This window comes from Pelobates fuscus, chromosome 2, assembly GCF_036172605.1.
Source record: "Pelobates fuscus isolate aPelFus1 chromosome 2, aPelFus1.pri, whole genome shotgun sequence".
In the NCBI taxonomy this organism is placed as follows: Eukaryota; Metazoa; Chordata; class Amphibia; order Anura; family Pelobatidae; genus Pelobates; species Pelobates fuscus.
In genome coordinates this window covers 232,769,151-232,787,554 of record NC_086318.1, presented here as the reverse complement: position 1 = coordinate 232,787,554, position 18,404 = coordinate 232,769,151, and the positions used below count along the sequence as shown (strand labels likewise).

General features: G+C 39.8%; 1 protein-coding gene across 3 annotated transcripts in view; it reads left to right on the top strand.

Annotated features, from left to right (window-relative positions):
* The window catches only part of AHI1 (Abelson helper integration site 1), a 355,403-nt gene that overhangs the window by 153,007 nt on the left and 183,992 nt on the right, over positions 1-18,404 (top strand). For all 3 annotated transcript variants that reach the window (XM_063443258.1, XM_063443259.1, XM_063443260.1), the window contains exon 19: positions 16,717-16,834. In XM_063443258.1, coding sequence (XP_063299328.1) covers positions 16,717-16,834 — 118 coding nt within the window. The remainder of the gene's footprint in view (positions 1-16,716; positions 16,835-18,404) is intronic.

Genomic DNA, 18,404 nt, shown 5'->3' with positions numbered 1-18,404 from the left:
AGTAGCCAATATAAATAAGTTATACATCACATTTGGTAAAAATGAAAATAAAAAGGTTTGTATTAATGGTGACATTGCACAAAGTTATAGGTAGTGAAAACGAGGTGTGGGTACTTTAAAATACTTAAATTGAGCAGGTCACTTGACTCGCTTGTAGTGCGGGTGCAGGGCATGCTGGGAAATGTAGTTATTTCGTGCGCGAAATAGTGAAAATAGAATTGGATAAAGGGGACTAGGGTTTGCATAGAGGCATATTTTTAAACCTTATTATTATAGAGTGTTGGTTATGTGGCAATAAAAATACAATAGAAAATCATTGAATAAGGCTTATTAACATAATAAAATGGGTATAATAGCCATTTAAAGGAAAGGCATATTTTTAAACCCTATTATTGTAGAGTATTGATTATGTGACAATAAAAATACAATGCAGAAATGACTTATTAACATAATAAAATGGGTAAATTTCCATATAATAGCCATTTCAAGGAAAGTGTCATTAAAAGGTATTATAACAGTCAAAAATGTCATTGTGACGTTAAGTCTTATTAAAATAAACCCAAACCTCTGCACTTTAAACCAACAGAGGTGTTATCGGTAAAATACATTATTTTCATCATAATACAGATATATATGAAAGTTACATGAAACATATTAGGAATATATGAATAAATATAGTTTAAAACATATTGTTCTTCTTAAAAAATGGGAAATGTAACCAAAAAGGGATATAACAGCTGGAAAGAACTATTAAATACTATGAGGTCTGACTTCCATATAAATAGGCATTATAAAACCAAATAAAATAACTTATAAACTCTTTTAAGAATTCTTATAAAAGATTATACAGATCGAAATCAGCATAGAGACCTTGGGGGGCTAGGGTCTGCAGGTTAAAATCCTAATTTCTAATCTGCCTAAGATATTTTTTGTTTCCCCCTCTCCAAGGGATTTTAAATTTTTTAATCCCAATACATTTAAGAAATTTAGGGTCCTGGTTGTGATTAATAACATGCTTTGATAAAGGATGATTTTGGTAACCGTTTTTAATATTTCTGCAGTGTTCTCCTAGTCTTGTTTTTAAGCATAGTTGTCATCCCTACGTATTGGAGGCCACATGGGCACTCCAATAGGTAAATTACATTTTTTGTGTTGCATCCAATAAAATCTCTGTTATAACTTTTATTGGTTCTGTTTGATTTAAAACTAGTGACCTTGGATTGTGTAGAGGGGTCTGTACTTCTACAGACAACACAGCGTTTACATTTGTAAAAACCTTTTGCTCCTTCTAAAAAAGTATGGTTTGTATTTTGTTTTGTTTCCTTGGTGTAGTTTTTAGTTAAAATGGATCTAAAATTCGGTGCACCTCTTAAGACAAACTTTGGTTTTGCTGGTAAGATTTATTTAAGGAGGTCATCTTGTCTCAAAAGGTGCCAGTGTTTTTTAAGTTTTTTTTAAATAAAACCACTCTTGTTATAATTAAAAAAAATATGGGAAGAGTAGGAGCATCTGTCTTTTATAGGTTAAAAGGTTTTCTCTTGGCTTGTTTCTAACTGCCTCTATGGTATAATTTAGTTGTGTTGGTGAATAGTTGTTTTCAGTAAATTGATTTAAAAAAAAAAAGTGATTGCTTGTTAAAATCGTCAATGTGAGAACAGTTTCTACGTATACGTAAAAATTGGCTCTTGGGGGCACTTTCAAGCCATGGCTTATAGTGACAGCTGGTTTGGTCTATTGTTGTATTGGTTCATACCTTAAAACAATGTTTTTGTGTGAACTGCCCAATATTTAATAAAAAATATTTAAATCTAAAAAGTTAATTGTGTCTTTACTATACTCACAAGATAAAATGATACCCCTATTGTTAGTATTGAGGTGGGTCCCAGGCGTGCCTCCCCCAAATGGCACTGGACTCCCAGTCTGCTATGAACAGGTTGGCATAGCTGGGGGCAAACCTGGTCCCCATAGCTGTCCCTCACTTCTGAGGGTAAAAAGAATTGAAGAACCAGAAATAATTGTTATTTAAAATAATGTTAATACCCTCCACAATAAAATCAATTTGAATATCAGTAATAATTTTTTTCTTCTGATAGGATAGTTTTTATAGCTTGACATCCAAGTTGGTGAGGGATTATGGAATATAGGGAAGTGACATCACATGTTACTAAAATATCTGGTTGCCAGTAAAAATAATTTAAAAACCTTAGTAGTGTCATGGAGTATTTAAGATAGGATTTCATAAGCTTCACTGATGGTTGGAGTAAGGTGTCAATATATTGGGATAAATTGCACGGGGGGGGGGGGGGGGGGCATTAATTCCTGATACTATGGGTTTTCCTGGGGGTGTTTAATGTCTTTATGTAATTTTGGGAGAAAATAAATTACCAGAATTTTGGGGTCTTTGATATAGAGATAGTCATGTTCATGTTTGTTTAAAATGTTATTTTTAAATCCCCTTTTTAAAAAAGATAGCTAATTTCTCTTGTATTGTGGATGTTGGGTCTGATAACTTTTCATATACCGTATATACTCGAGTATAAGTCTGAATGCAGTGTGAGTGTATGAATGCAGCGTGTGTATGAGTGCAGCGTGTGTGTGTTTATGAGTGCAGTGTGTGTGTGTGTGTGTGTGTGTGTGTGTGTTGCAGAGCCTTGGTGGGGGGTGGGCAATTTTTTATTTTAATTTTTTTTTATTATTATTTTTATTTATTTAATTTAATTATTATTATTATTGTATTATTATTTATTATTTAATTATTATAATTTTTTTATTATTACTAATTATTTTTTTTCGTCCCCCCTCCCTGCTTGATACATGGCAGGGAGGGGGGCTCTCCTTCCCTGGTGGTCCAGCATTGGCAGTTCAGTGGGGGGGAAAGGGGGGCTGGCAGAGTTGTAACTTACCTGTCCTGCAGCTCCTGTCAGCTCTCTCCTCCTCCGCGCCGTCCGTGCAGCTCCCTCTGTCAGCTCCCAGTGTAAGTCTCGCGAGAGCTGCGGCTCTCGGGAGATTTACACTAGGAGCTGACCGAGGTGCTGAACTGACGGCGCGGAGGAGGAGAGAGCTGACAGGAGCTGCAGGACAGGTAAGTAACGCTCTCTGCAGCCCCCACAGCCCCTGTCTGTATTATGGCAATGCAAATTGCCATAATACAGACTATTGACTGGAGTATAAGCCGAGTTGGGTTTTTTTAGCACAAAAAATGTGCTAAAAAACTCGGCTTATACTCGAGTATATACGGTATTTCAGTATCATTCAATTGCTTATATGCTTCTTCAATGTACATAGTGCTTGATTGTATAACTAAGGCCCCTCCTTTGTCTGCTGGCTTGATAACAATATCTCTATCTTCTTGAAGTTGTTTAACAGCTAGCCTTTCTGATGTGTTCAAGTTTTGAGGGTCATATTTATTGTAACAAATTTTGTTGAAATCTCGAAGTACTGATTTCTCAAACATGATGAGCGGAGCTGATTTAAAATGGTAAGGTGCTGATATTTTTCTGTAATTCCTAAACTGCAGGAAAAAAAAATAATTGTATTGGTATCATGGAATTCCCCCATGGTTAATGTATTTTTTGTCTTGTGGATTATGATTTGTGCAAATTGCATGGCAGAACTTTTATGTTACTCCTCAACAGAGAGAATAGAAATATGACCAGAAAAGCATGTGAAATATGACCACAACTATAAGCATGTGAAATATGACCAGATGGTGCATATAAGTGTAGATGGGTCTTGGAGATTTCTTTTTCTGAAGCTTGTCATGTTCCCAACCTTTGGAAACCATGAGTCTACAGTGATGCAGCAAAGATCTTTTAAAATCTCTCAAGTAAAATACCTGCTGGAATATTCATTGGGTGGTAGCAGGAGCACTCTTCCGCTGTTCCTTATGCTAGAACAAAAACTGCTTCTCTATATTATATTATGACTTCTTAGAGCTAGGTAATGACTCTAGTCTATTCAGGTAATGTGTTTTTTAGAATATCATGGGGTTTGGAACACTTACTGCTTTCTGGGAATTCTGTGACATCACAAGTACATTTGTAGAATTTCTGTGACATCACAGGAAACTAGATGCAATGCTTAGATATATTAACTTTATTCTTCAGACAACTGACATAGACCACATGCATTTGGCCAGTAATTGAACAGCACAGCAAAATAAGTTTGGTGTTCTTTTATTTTTTGACATTAACAATTTGATACGCTCAGGAATAGTTGCGGTGGTTCTTTTTTAATACATATTATCTAATTTTCATTGGAAGTGCGAAGTGTATGGTTACATTTTAAGATTGTCAGAATTTTCCCACACAGTTCCCCCTTCTGTAATTTGTGCAGAACACCTACAAATATTGGCTGTTTGTGGCTTTTCCAGGCTTACATTAAAACAGTAATAAGTATGTTGATATTTTTGATATAGTGATATATGTTTTAAGGCCAAAGGCCTGTATTTGTGAGAAGAGTTTAAATCTATATTGGACCTATAAAACCCCAATCACCCTCTTACCTGGACAGTGCTTGTTTTCAGGTGTTCTTGTTGGCATAGCAACCTGAGACTTCCAGTCCAAATTTCCCAGCATTCATTAGGCGCAAGCAGTTCATGGAAGATGTCTTCCTGACTCCATAGACTACTCTTCGTGGTTTCCAGCCGAGGAAAGCAGAAGAAATTAAAGGCCCTCCTGTGCTCCGGTTCCCTGACGCCTCTCCTCCTTCTTCCGGCCACGAGATCCGACACGTTACATATGTACTCGTTCGGGCCTAAAAACGGTGTCGGCACCCTTTATACTTTTCGTTAAAAGTTTTCATTCGTGGCTTCTTTTCCGTTCGGTAGTTTCATAGCATATTATATATACTGGCCTTTTTGTTTAAATATCCGTTTGTTTCCACGTTCTAGAGTTTTTAGCCGTGTTTTATACTGACCTTTTCATTAAATTCCATTTTGTATAGTTTCTTCAGTTTCAGGAGTTTCTAGACGTATCATGTATACTTACCTTTCATTAAAATTAATTTGTGTCTGTTACCTGTATGTGAGTTTTTCATAGAAGTACCGTATATAATAGAGTATAAGCCGACCTGAATATAAGCCGAGGCCCCTAATTTTACCTAAAAAAACTGGGAAAATTGACTCGAGTATAAGACTAGGGTGGGAAATGCAGCAGCTACTGGTAAATTTCTAAATAAAATTAGATCCTAAAAAAATTATATTAATTGAATATTTATTTACAGTGTGTGTATATAATGAATGCAGTGTGTGTGTGTGTGTGTGTGTAGGAATGCAGTGTGTGTATGAATGCAGTGTGTGTGTGTATGAATGCAGTGTGTGATACAGAGTCTTGGTGGGGGTGGGCATTTTTATTATTAATTTTTAATTATTATAATTTTAATATTTTTTTGTTATATTAATATATATTTTTAATTGTATTATTATTTTTATTATTATTAATATTTTATTATATTATTTTTTTATTTATATTTTTTTCGTCCCCCCCTCCCTGCTTGATACATGGCAGGGAGGGGGGCTCTCACTCCCTGGTGGTCCAGTGGCATTGGCAGTTCAGTGGAGGGGGGCTGGCAGGAAGCTCTTACTTACCTCTTCTGCAGCTCCTGTCAGCTCCCTTCTCCTCCGCGCCGGTCCGGTCAGCTCCTCTGTCAGCTCACAGTGTAAGTCTCGCGAGAGCCGCGGGATCATAGTGCGGCCGCGAGACTTACACTGGGGGCTGACCGGACCGGCGCAGAGGAGGAGGAGGGAGCTGACAGGAGCTGCAGGAAAGGTAAGTAAACGCTCTCTGCCAGCCCCCCTCCTACACAGCCCCTTGTCTGTATTATGGCAATGTAAATTGCCATAATACAGACATTGACTTGAGTATAAGTCGAGTTGGGGTTTTTCAGCAGAAAAAATGTGCTGAAAGACTCGACTTATACTCGAGTATATACGGTACTATATACTTATCTTCTTTTAAACCTATTCGTATCTTTCTCTATTCGGGAGTTTTTAGCTGTGGCATTTGTGTTTCAATTAATGCCAGATTCAATTCGTGAACAGTAAGTGTCTACTGTTACAAGCATCCATTCGGATGAACGGTATTATCCATTCGTTTAGATGTCTTTTTCACATAGGTTTTATGCAGGGGATTTTAAATCATGATAATTCAGTTAGTTTGTTAGAAGTCTAAAACGCAGGTTACATTTAGAGACAACCGTTCCCAAATATTTCAGTTTATATAGTTATACACTCAATACTATGTTTAAACGTAAATACTCCAGGACAATTAAATTATATTGCATAAATTAGCAAATTTTCTCTGTCATACGCAAAAATGTATCTGTAACACTTTCTTATAGGTGTCATAAGGCTGGCCTACTGTGGCCATCTAAGCCTTTTTTTTCTTTTGCAAGTGTTTCCACCATTACCATACCAGCTATCTTAAAGGTATTTACTATCACGCTAGGCCATGGATAGAATTTTACATTCCAAAGACACCGATACACCACTAACTAGTTGTTAGTCACGTTTCTGCTAACACCTATGCTATTATACGTCCATCAAATGTTGGGGTTAATGTTGGGCTTGCCTCTTTTAAATTGAGCCTCGTATGGTCCGGTGTCTCCTTCGGTCACATATGTCACATACGTATATTTTTGTTGTCTTTATCAATCTCCGTTTCCTATTCTAGAATCTTACCCCTTTAGCAGACCATTAACAGTTAATTTCAATACATAACTAGAAAAGCTACAATTTCTGGGGATATTGTGTGGTGTTCTTGCCTCCACCAGTAGTCTATAACTGGAGTGGGTGGAGTAACTGGGTGGAGTGGCTTCAGTAACTGTTGTGTGGTTGGAGTGGCTGGAGTAACTGTGGAAAGGTTGGAGTGTGATTCACTCACTCTACAGCAAGGGCAGAGAAGAGCTTTCAAATCTTTCAAATCCCTCGAACATTCCACCAACTGCCAACAGGAACTAATAGATTTCAAATAGGGCAGAGAAGAGCGGTTAAAAACAAACTGCTCCAAATTGCTCACTTCACTGGCGGTTGCCATCTTTAAACGGTCGTATTTTAAAAACTATAAATCTTACAGCGAAGAGCTTTATATTGTGAGAATCACGAGACCCAGACCTACATTTTGATGCATATGTATGTCTCTGGAATACTAACAATGTGGGCACAGTCGCAGTTTAGAAATATGGCCCTTCAAATTTGAGCTGGCTAGAGTGGAGTTTTAATGAATGTCAATGGACGGCGTGAGTTGCAAACAAATGGTCATATTGTGAAAACTGTCAGGACTATGGCTTAGCCGTAGACATTTCTAGTGGCAGCAGGGATAGCTGAACGTTTTGATATAAGATTTGTGTAGGTGGGCTTGAAAATGAGGGAATGGTGGCAGTTTAGAAATCATGTCCTGATTTTTCAGCTTTTGCCAGCTCCCACTCTAGTTTCGAACATTTTGCCATTCATTTCTATGGGACCAATTTCGCCACAAGAACGACGATATTCCCGTGAACCATTCAGCTAAACGTTCCACAAAGTAATAGCAATCCAATCGTGAACAATCCACACGTTTCGGTATATTAGAACGTTGTTGCACACACTTAATTAAACTTTCACACTAGTTATAAGTCACGGGTCGTCATACGCGTTGTCAATATATAGATTGAACATGTTTTGGTTTTGTCCCCCCCTAGTTAGTACGCTCGCGTAAGAATAACTTTGTAGTCTCCACCTCAGGAGGGCAAGAACTGTCTATTCTTCGGGTATTTTATAATCTTAGGGATCTGGTTACAGGCCCGCTAGTTATCATATTATATACTTATAGTTTGAAATTCCTTTCCCAAACGTCTATAGGAGAAGGAGCCGTGCTACTTAAAGAATATCGTATAAACCACCTTTCGGTAGGTGAATTATATTTAGTAGCTACACCATCTACTTGAGTTACTACCTTAAGTAATTCTGGTATTTATTTCTATAGTTGTGTATATTAGAGAAAATTTATTGATACTTACCGTAATTTTCTTTTCCTGGCTATTATTCATGGCAGCAAACAATTAAGCCTACCTTCCCCTAGTATATAAGGTACCCAGTATCCTCCACACCTCAGTCCAGTAACAAGACAAATAAACCAAGATAGGGTGGGAGACCAAATGCTGCCATGAATAATAGCCAGGAAAATAAAATTACGGTAAGTATCAATAAATTTTCTCTATTCCTGGCTAATCATGGCAGCATTTAACATATGGGATTCCCAAAGCAATAACAACTCAGGGAGGGTAAGTCATGCTATAAAAATTGTTTAATATCCACTTAAGGCTTAAAAGAGTTCAAGACCGACAGGCCAAACTCTGAATCTGAATGAGAAGAGACATCCACTCTGTAGTGACGTACAAAGGTCCTCAATGATGACCAATTGGCAGCTTTACAGATGCTCTCTGCAGGAACTCCTGACTCTGCAGCCCATGAAGTAGCAACGGACCTTGTGGAATGTGCCTTGATGTCCTTGGGAACTGGAACCTGTTTCGCTCTGTAAGCTCTAGAAATAGCCTGAACCGTCCAGGAACGAAGGGTATCTACAGAGGCTGCTTCACCTTTACGAGAACCCCAAGGTATCACAAACAATTGGGGAGACTTCCTCCAATTAGCTGAGCGACCAATATATGTGGAAAGACATCTCCTCAGGTCTAGCGTATGGCATCTTTCTTCTTCAGGAGAAGATGGCTCCTGAAAATACCCCGGCAGGACAATCTCTTGATTCAGGTGGAAGGATGTAACATCCTTAGGAAGGAACTCAGGTCTAGGCCGTAGCACAACTCTATCATCGAAGAAGGTAGTGAACGGTTCCTCGGATGACAGAGCTCTAATATCTGACATTCTCCTAGCAGATACCAAGGCCAGCAACAACAGGGTCTTCAGAGAAAGAACCTGCATAGGGACCTCATCAATAGGTTTGAAGGGATGTTCTGTCACGGCCTGCAGAACCAGAGGCAGATTCCAAGGAGCCGAGAATCCCTTGATAGGAGGTCTAATCCTAATGACTGCTTTGAAGAATCGAATCACCATAGGATTTAATGCCCAACGAACACCAGAAAGAGCTGAAAGAGCCGAGCAGTGCACTTTAAGCGTGTTAAGTTGAAGGCCTCTCTCCAGGCCTGCTTGTAGGAAACCCAAAACCTGAGATACGGAAGGGGAACTTAAATCTTGAACCGTGGAATTACCCCATCGTGCAAAGGCTTCCCATACTTTATGGTATGTAGAAGAAGTAGAAGGATTCCTGGAACGTAACAGGGTTGAGATAACCTGGTCCGAAAGGCCATGTTCAACTAGAGAGATTTTCTCTCAATAGCCATGCATGGAGCCTGAATTTGTGAGGCTCCGGATGAAACACTGGTCCCTGAAACAGCAGGTCTTCTGAGACTGGAAGTTCCCAAGGCAGGTCCATCGATAACCTCTGTAACAGGGGAAACCAAGGGCGAAGAGGCCAGAAGGGAAGGACAGTTATCACCTTGCAATGTTCCTTGGAGATCTTTCTCAGAACAGCGTGTAGGAGGGGAATCGGAGGAAAGACATAAGCCAGATTGAACACCCAATTGATGGATAGAGCATCTTGAGCAACCGCCTTTGGATGGTATCTCCTCGACACAAAGCATGGTACCTGCGCATGCCGAATGGTCGCCATGAGGTCCACTTGGGGAAGACCCCACTTCTGGACCAACTGGGTGAAGATCCTCCTGGAAAGTTGCCATTCTGAAGCTTCTATCAGGTGTCTGCTGAGGAAATCCGCTAATACATTCTCCTTCCCTGGAAGATAGGTGGCACACAGGCCCTCCACATGATTCTGAGCCCAGGTCATAATGGGAACGATTTCTCTCATCAGGGCTACACTCCTTGTTCCGCCTTGATGGTTTATGTAGGCAGCAGCTGCTTTGTTGTCCACTCTCAACTTGACCCAGCAATGCCTGATGACATGTTGAAAATGAAGAAGGGCCAGGAAAGTAGCGCTTAGTTCTCTGATGTTGGAAGGTAAGCATTGAGTTTTCGGAGGCCATTTTGCTTGAAAAAAATCGATTGCCTAAATGCGCCCCCCAACCTGTCAGACTGGCTTCCGTCGTAATGACCACCCAATCTATTTCTCGCAAGGGGAACCCTCGGGAGATATTTTCCCACGACATCCACCAAAGGAGCTTCTGTTTCAGAACCAAAGGAATGCGAATCAGCATCTCCCAATCTCTTGAGCTGGTCCTGAAATTTTCCAGAAAAAATTGCTGAAGAGGGCGAAGGTTCCACCGAGCCCACCTGACAAGCTCTATTTTGGAGGAAAGAGTCCCCAGGAGCCTCATAAACTCTCTCTTGCCGAGGCTGAAGTCTTCAGTCTGAAGTCCCTTAAATTAAAAAATAAAAATGTTGCTCACCTATGACCTATTGCAGATCTCGTTGATTTTGCAGAAGGGGATGATGGATCCATACTGACTGTAGGGCTAAGAACATTAAAAAAAAAAAAAAATGTATTCTCAGCCCAATATTATGAAGCTTTGTAAAAAAAAAAAAGTAATTCACTTACCTGCAGAGCTTTAATAACAGCCTACTAGAGCACTGTATCTTTGAAGGGAACGAAAACGAGCGTTTTTTAGTCTAAATACCGCCATTTCAAATTTCCCGCTCTGCCCCTTTAAAGGATCGCACATGCGCACTTGGTCGCGAGATCGCGAAACCGCCATTTTGGATATGGGCAAAAATGGGCATGCGCGAGTGTCTTACCTTCATGCTGATCGTCTGATCGAGGTCTGCATCACACACAGGACGCCAGAGGATTCCCACAGCCTGTGGAACTAACCACCCAGGCTCCCAGGGGTTCCCAACTCCATGGAGAATGGGCTACATGTGCCTGGGCTTCCTGAGGAGGGAGGCTGACCTCCACAGGGACAAGACCATATCAAACATGGTCAGGTGAGCAAAAAAAAAAATATCCAGCCAAAACTGAAAAAATAAATAAATAAACTGTCCTAGGGCTAGGAGGACAGGAAAAGACTGAGGTGTGGAGGATACTGGGGTACCTTATATACTAGGGGAAGGTAGGCTTAATTGTTTGATTGTTTGTGTTTCCTGTCCTGAGGGTTAGAGGGAGGAGCTAAACCCATATGTTAAATGCTGCCATGATTAGCCAGGAAATATATATACTGTTCGGTCAACCTTTTCAGCTACATACTAATTAACTAATTCACTCACATTAATCATTATAAGAGTCAAGCCCCCGTTCAGGGATAGGGAATTGACTTTAGGGTTTCAGATGCTAGCTTTCACATGTGCATCTTATAATATACTAGTAATTCCTAGCCTCACCACGAAGGCTCAACCACATGGTCCTACGACATAGTTATTACCTCAAGTACCCTTCTTTAGGGTATTAGTCAGATTCACCTATCACGGCCAAACCTTTGATTCTTTTAGAAATCACCGAGAGGCCAACATCCTGCCACAACATTTTCGGTGACCATGTTCCCTCGAGCCAAATCATAGATAGAGCCTCTCTCTGCCACTTGGCAACTAGCAGAGCCTCATCTATCCCCAGGGTAGTCTAATCTTTTACCTAACGGCATTAATTAGCCAGCCAGTTCTAGATCGGGTTAACTTGCATAATCATTGATTATTCTTTTTTTATGTCTAGCAAGCATTTTATGTCTAGCAAGCATGTCTCAAGCATCCGAACATGAAGATGGCCTATCTCTCCCAGAAACACCAGCTATGCCCAGCAACCCCACCCGTCCATTTTAACACCTCCGTGGGTCAAGACCGAGGTCAGAAAGACAAGTTTGGGTGACCCATCGTGTTCTTAGGGAAAGCACAGGTGTGCAACAACTTTAACGTGGTCGCCTGCAATTACAGTGCGTGCCGGTTGTTGCACATCTGCTCAACTTGCATCAGGGTGCACGCCAAAAATATGTGCCCCTCCAAGCTGTTCCCCAGGAAATGACGTACGGAATTTAATGTGGATAATTTCACCTATCAATTTCACTCTCACCCCTCACCTCACTTGGTAGATTTCTTGGTGTCAGAATTTTCCGCAGGATTTCACACAGGTCTTGTTGCACTCCTCTCCGGCACACTGGAATGCCCAAACTTGTTATAAGACTATGCCGATCCAGTGACCGTAGACACTCTATTTGCCAAGGAAACACAATTAGGCTTCATGTTAGGCCCTTTCAACACCATACCTTTCCAGCCATGGCGAACCAACCCCATCGATATTGTTACCAATGCTTCATCAAATAAAAAACGGCTCCTGCTCCTCATTCTTCCTTCACACCTAGCATTAATTCACTTAACCCCGCTGAAGAATTCTCCCTCCATTGCCACAGTGGACAATGCCATTCAGGCCATTCTACACCCTGTTCCAAATTATTATGCAAATTATATTTTTATCATTTACCTAAAAAATTGATGTAAATAACAGTCAGTCTCATGTTATGAACTATTAAGAGTACAATTCAAATTTTATTGAACAAACCTCCTAATGATAACAGTATTTTTTTAAACGTAAAAAACTTACAATGCACGATTCCAAATTATTACGCACAGTAAGTTTTAAAACACTTTATAGGTTGTAAAGAACTGAAAATTGTCATTTGTTGTGTTTGCAGCATATTTACTGAAATCAAAAGCTATTTCAATCAAACTTATAGCAACATTTTAACTCTTTAAACATTTTAACAGGTCATGTTACATACAACATAGGACCCCGTATTTGATAGCAGCTTCACAAGTCTTGCATCCATTGAACTTGTGAGTTTTTGGACATTTTCTGCTTGAATTTGTTTGCAAGCTGTCAGAATAGCTTCCCAGAGCTGCTGTTTGGATGTAAACTGCCTCCCACCCTCATAGATATTTTGCTTGAGGATGCTCCAAAGGTTCTCAATAGGATTGAGGTGTGGGCAGGATGGAGGCCACACCATGACTTTCTCTCCTTTTATCCCCATAGCATACCTTTTATCCATCTAAGCCCATCTCCATGCTGTCTATATGCAAGGAGGGGGATGGGAGGAGATGAACAGTTATGACACTACCTTCCTAATATATAATAGAGGGATAGAGAATATGAACATTGATATATGTCTCAACCTCAATACCCAATTACTGTAGTTACTAGGTGGCAGACATGTCCCCTACAGTTAAAACTGACAGTGTAAAGAGTGGATAATTGTTCTCTATGTAGTGTGTATTACTGCACTGGTGTATACTTCAGAGACCATACTGTAAAGTCTAACTTGAACAATTCAGCAGACCAGGTTACATCAGATGTTTATATTAATATTAAGGGTCCCTGGATGAAAAATACATTACCATATGTTCTATCTATCTATAGAAGTAATAGAATGTGAAGTAATAGAATGTGTCCCTCATAATGATTGTCCCTTTCCAGAAATACTATGTACAAGATAAACAAAATAATAAAGAAGTAAAAAATAATAAGTAATTAATGATCTATCCCTTAAATCATAATTTAAGTATCATTTTTAGCTGCCAATATAATGGAAGAACGTGAAACCCTTGTTGAGACCATTGGGTGCCAGATTGTCCAATTTATAAATCCCAAAACACTCTTTTTTAAGGGCTAAATCAAGATCACCTCCCCTCCTACACAGGCAGACTCTTTCTATACCCGAAAATGTCATGCCCCCTGGGAGAATCTCTATGGTATGCCCTCACATGTCTCACGACTGGTGTGTCTTTAACCCCTTAAGGACACATGACATGTGTGACATGTCATGATTCCCTTTTATTCCAGAAGTTTGGTCCTTAAGGGGTTAAGGGAGGTCACATAGTGGACATGTTCTATGATCCTTCTTTTAAATGGGCGTATTGTCTTTCCCACATATTTGAGGCCACACTCGTAAGTTAAAAGATCTATAACTCCTGAAGTTTTGCAATTAAAAAATTTCTTAATGAGAATTTTAAAGGGTGTTCATGGAATCTGTGATAGTTTTCGATCCTTTTAGGATGTACCGACATGCCACACAGCGGCCCACTACAGAAATCCAGCTGAAATCCCCTCATGTACAGGTTTTATGGTGTTTTCAAAAGTTACAGAGTCAAATATAAGGTTTGCGTTTCAGTTTTTTCACATTAAAATTCGCCAGGTTGCCTCTGAGACCGTATGGTAGCCCAGGAATGAAAATTATCCCCATGATGGCATACCATTTGCAATAGTAGACAACCCAGGGTATTGCAAATAGGGTATGTTTTTTTTTTAGTAGCCACTTAGTCACAAGCACTGGCCAAAATTTGAGTTCAAATTAGTTTTTTGCATTTTCAAATATTAACACTAACTTTGGCCAGTGTTTGTGACCAAGTGGCTACTAAAAAAGACTGGACATACTCCATTTGCAATACCTTGGGTTGTCTACTTTTGCAAATGGTATGCCATCATGGGGGTAATTCTTATTTCTGGGCTACCATATGGTCTCAAAGGCAACGTAACCAATCTGGCGAATTTCAATGTGAAAAAACTTCCCAAAACACCATAAAACCTGTACATAGGGGGTACTGTTTTACACGTGAGACATCGCTGAATACAAATATGTGTATTGTATTGCAGTAAAAGCAAACAGTATTATGACATTCACAGTTAGAATGTCACGTAGGACTAAAAAAATTCTTATTTTCTCCCATTTTTGTAATATTTTTTTCATATTAAATTATGTTCCATACCTAAATATTTGATGTTAAACGAAAGCCCTGTTTCCCCTGAATAAAATGATATATAATAAGTGTGGGTGCATTTAATATGAAAGAGGTGAATTACGGTTGGACAGACATGTAGCGCAAATGCCAGGTTTTGTTTACGTTTTTTTTTGGATCACAACTTGTACATTTGGCTGTGGTCTTAAGGGGTTAAGAAGGTTCCAACTGTTTTTATCACGGAGTAGTGTATCTCTTTCACTGAGTAGTGCTCTCTGACTGTCTCTTTTTAGACACCTATTAGGGTATCCCCTTTCCTTGAATCTGTGTCTGGGTTGGACAGATTTATCCTTAATATCTTCTAGGGACAAACAATTGCGTCTTAGTCTTAGATATTGACCAATCGGGATACCACTCTTTAAAGGTTTTGGATGGTGACTGTCCCATCTAAGCATTTTGTTGCTTGAGGAGGGTTTCCGAAAAAGAGTTGTACTGATCTCCAACGTGTCGGTTACAGTCAATGTACAGTCTAGGAAGTTAAGGGAAGGGGTCCATATTTCCATAGTGAGGTACAGATTGAGGTTATTTGTGTTCAAATGTGTAACAAAGCGAGTGAAGAGCTCCACAGTCCTTGTCCAAACAACGAAGATGTCCTCAATATATCTTTTACACAAAAACCTCTGAAAAGGTGCAGGTTGGCATAGGACAGGGCACAAGATGTCCCCATTGCTGTTCCCTGCACCTGGTGGTAGGATTGATTACGAAATAGAAAAATGTGTAATAATGAATTGCAGGAGAGCTAGGACAAAGGATGTATTTCTCTGATGTTCATAGCCCCTGGTCTCTAAAAATAATTTTGTGTTTTCAATAACTAACCAGTGCGGAATAGAGGAGTATAAAGCCTGCAGGTCCAGACTGCAGAGGATAGCACTTTGGGGTACTTTGAGTTCCAACAGACATTTGAAGGTATCTTTTAGATATGATCTCTAATATGATGGTAACCTCTCTACAAAAATACGTAATACCATGTCCAGATATATACTGCCTCTATTGGTCAAGTTGTTGGGGCCTGAGACTATAGGCCCGTCATGTTGGCGTATTGTTTATGGACCTTAGGGAGGTAGTAGAAAGTAGACACAGTTGGTTTGTTCACAAAAATGTAGTTATACTCATCTCTATTGTTGATTTGGTCATCATAGGCCTTGTCAAAGAGAGACATGCTAACTAAGGCATGTAGAGTCTTACCTTGGGGTGAATTTGCTGGGACATCCACTCCTAGGAAGATTGGCAACTGTCTTGAATGTTTTCCACTGAATTAACTTAGTGTGTGGTCCTACTTTCTTCCCTATCCTTAAAACTATCCTCCATACATATCCATGGCTACTCCTCCACTTCCTCTACATTTGTCTTTTCTTCTCTCTGTTTTCTGCATCTTCTTAATAGAACATTTTAAGCACCATAACCACTATAGCCCACTATACTGCTATAGAGGTAACAATTTACCAAAGTCCCACAGACGCCAACTCAGCATCTGGTATTCTCCTGCAGGAGACTTGGATATCTTTCCTGAGCTAAGCCTTGCCAATTCAGGACCATGCTTATAGGCAAAGACTACTCAGCTGTTACTATCAAACAATGATTATGATTTTGCATGGTCCTGCTTAGCTCAGTGGAGATGAATTCATTTTCTTACAAAGAGAATCCAGAAGCAGTGGCTGCATCCAGACTCAGGTGAGTTCTAAAACAGTTTGACAAGTAACAAGTAAGGGGGCATTGCTGGCATCATAACCACTACAGAAGCCTAAAGTGGTTGTGGTGCTTGGAGTATACCTTTAGACTTTCCTGGCTAAAACACTGTGGAATGAAAATAAAATGATATAGACCTTTGTTAATTTTTAAACAGTGTTTGTCTTTGTGTATGCATTGTGCATAAACCATAGCTCTGTCCAAAAGTCAGAACATTTAAATGTAATTTACCCTCATAAGTTTACAAACTTAAGACATAACCTTCTTAATAACTCATTAACTATTGTTCTATGTTTTTGTTCCCATTTTAGAATGGATCAAGTGCATTGCTTCCAGCTCATTCATTGCTCTCACCGCATTCTAAGCTAAGGCTTTCAGGAACACCGAGCACACATTTGATAACTCAGCCTTTTGACAACAGCCAGCACGGTGAGTGTTTTTATTTGATCTGTGTGTTTGCATATGATGTGCAGATAAAAGGCAATTTGCAAGTACTGTTTTATAACTCGCTTTGAGTGTAATTGTACTGGAATTACATATGTGCAATGAATCCTATACTGAATGGTCGATTACATCACACCATGCATTAAAATACATAATGTACAATGTCACAGGTACATGTCTAGGCCTGCCTGAAAATTAATGGAAGTTACTCACAAGTAGCATTTTTGGTACCGTATATACTCGAGTATAAGCCGACCCGAATATAAGCCAAGGCCCCTAATTTTACCCCCAAAAACTGGGAAAACTTATTGACTCGAGTATAAGACTATGGTGGGAAATGCAGCAGCTACTGGTAAATTTCTAAATAAAATTAGATCCTAAAAAAATTATGTTAATTGAATATTTATTTACAGTGTGTGTATATAATGAATGCAGTGTGTGTGTGTGTGTGTGTATTAATGCAGTGTGTGTATGAATGCAGTGTGTGCGTATGAATGCAGTGTGTGCGTATGAATGCAGTGTGTGCGTATGAATGCAGTGTGTGCGTATGAGTGCAGTGTGTGTGCGTGTGCGTGTGTGTGTGAGTGCAGTGTGAGTGCAGGGTGAGTGCAGGGTGTGTGTGTGAGTGCAGTGTGTGTATATGAATGCAGTGTGAGTGTGTGTGATGCAGTGTGTGTTTGTGTATGTGTTGGTGGGGGGGTGGGCATTTTGATTATTGTTATTTTATTAATTATTATTGTAATCATTTTTTGTGTTCTATTATTTATTTTTAAATTATTATTTTAACTATTTTTTTTAATTATTATTTTTATTTTATAAATATTATTTTATGTTATTATTTTATTTTATTAATATTTATTTTTTTCGTCCCCCCTCCCTGCTTGATACATGGCAAGGGGGGGGGAGGGGCTCTCCTTCCCTGGAGATCCAGTGGCATTTGCAGTTCAGTGGGGGGGAGGGGGCTGGCAGAGCTGTTACTTACCTCTCCTGCAGCTCCTGTCAGCTCCCTCCTCCTCCGCGCTGGTCCGGTCAGCTCCCCTGTCAGCTCACTCTGTAAGTCTCGCGAGAGCCGCACTATGACCCCGCGGCTCTTGCGAGACTTACACTGGGAGCTGACAGAGGTGCTGAACGGACCGGCGCGGAGGAGAAGGGAGCTGACAGGAGCTGCAGGAGAGGTAAGCGCTCGCTGCAAGCCCCCAGTCTATTATGGGAATGTAAATTGCCATAATACAGACACTGACTCGAGTATAAGCCGAGTTGGGGTTTTTCAGCACAAAAAATGTGCTGAAAAACTCGGCTTATACTCGAGTATATACGGTAATTTCTTCTGTGACGAAAAAAAGGGAAAGGGACTGGGGAAACCGGTGCGGTGCTGAAGAGATGAAAGGAAATGTAATTTTTAAATAGATAGCTTTCACCACACGGTTTAGTATTCCCCTCTTTATTTCCTGTTTGAACAGTGTAGTATTACAAATGTTAAAGGACCACTCTAGGCACCCAGACCACTTCAGCACAATGAAGTGCCATGTCCCCCCCTGGTTTTAACCCTGCAGCT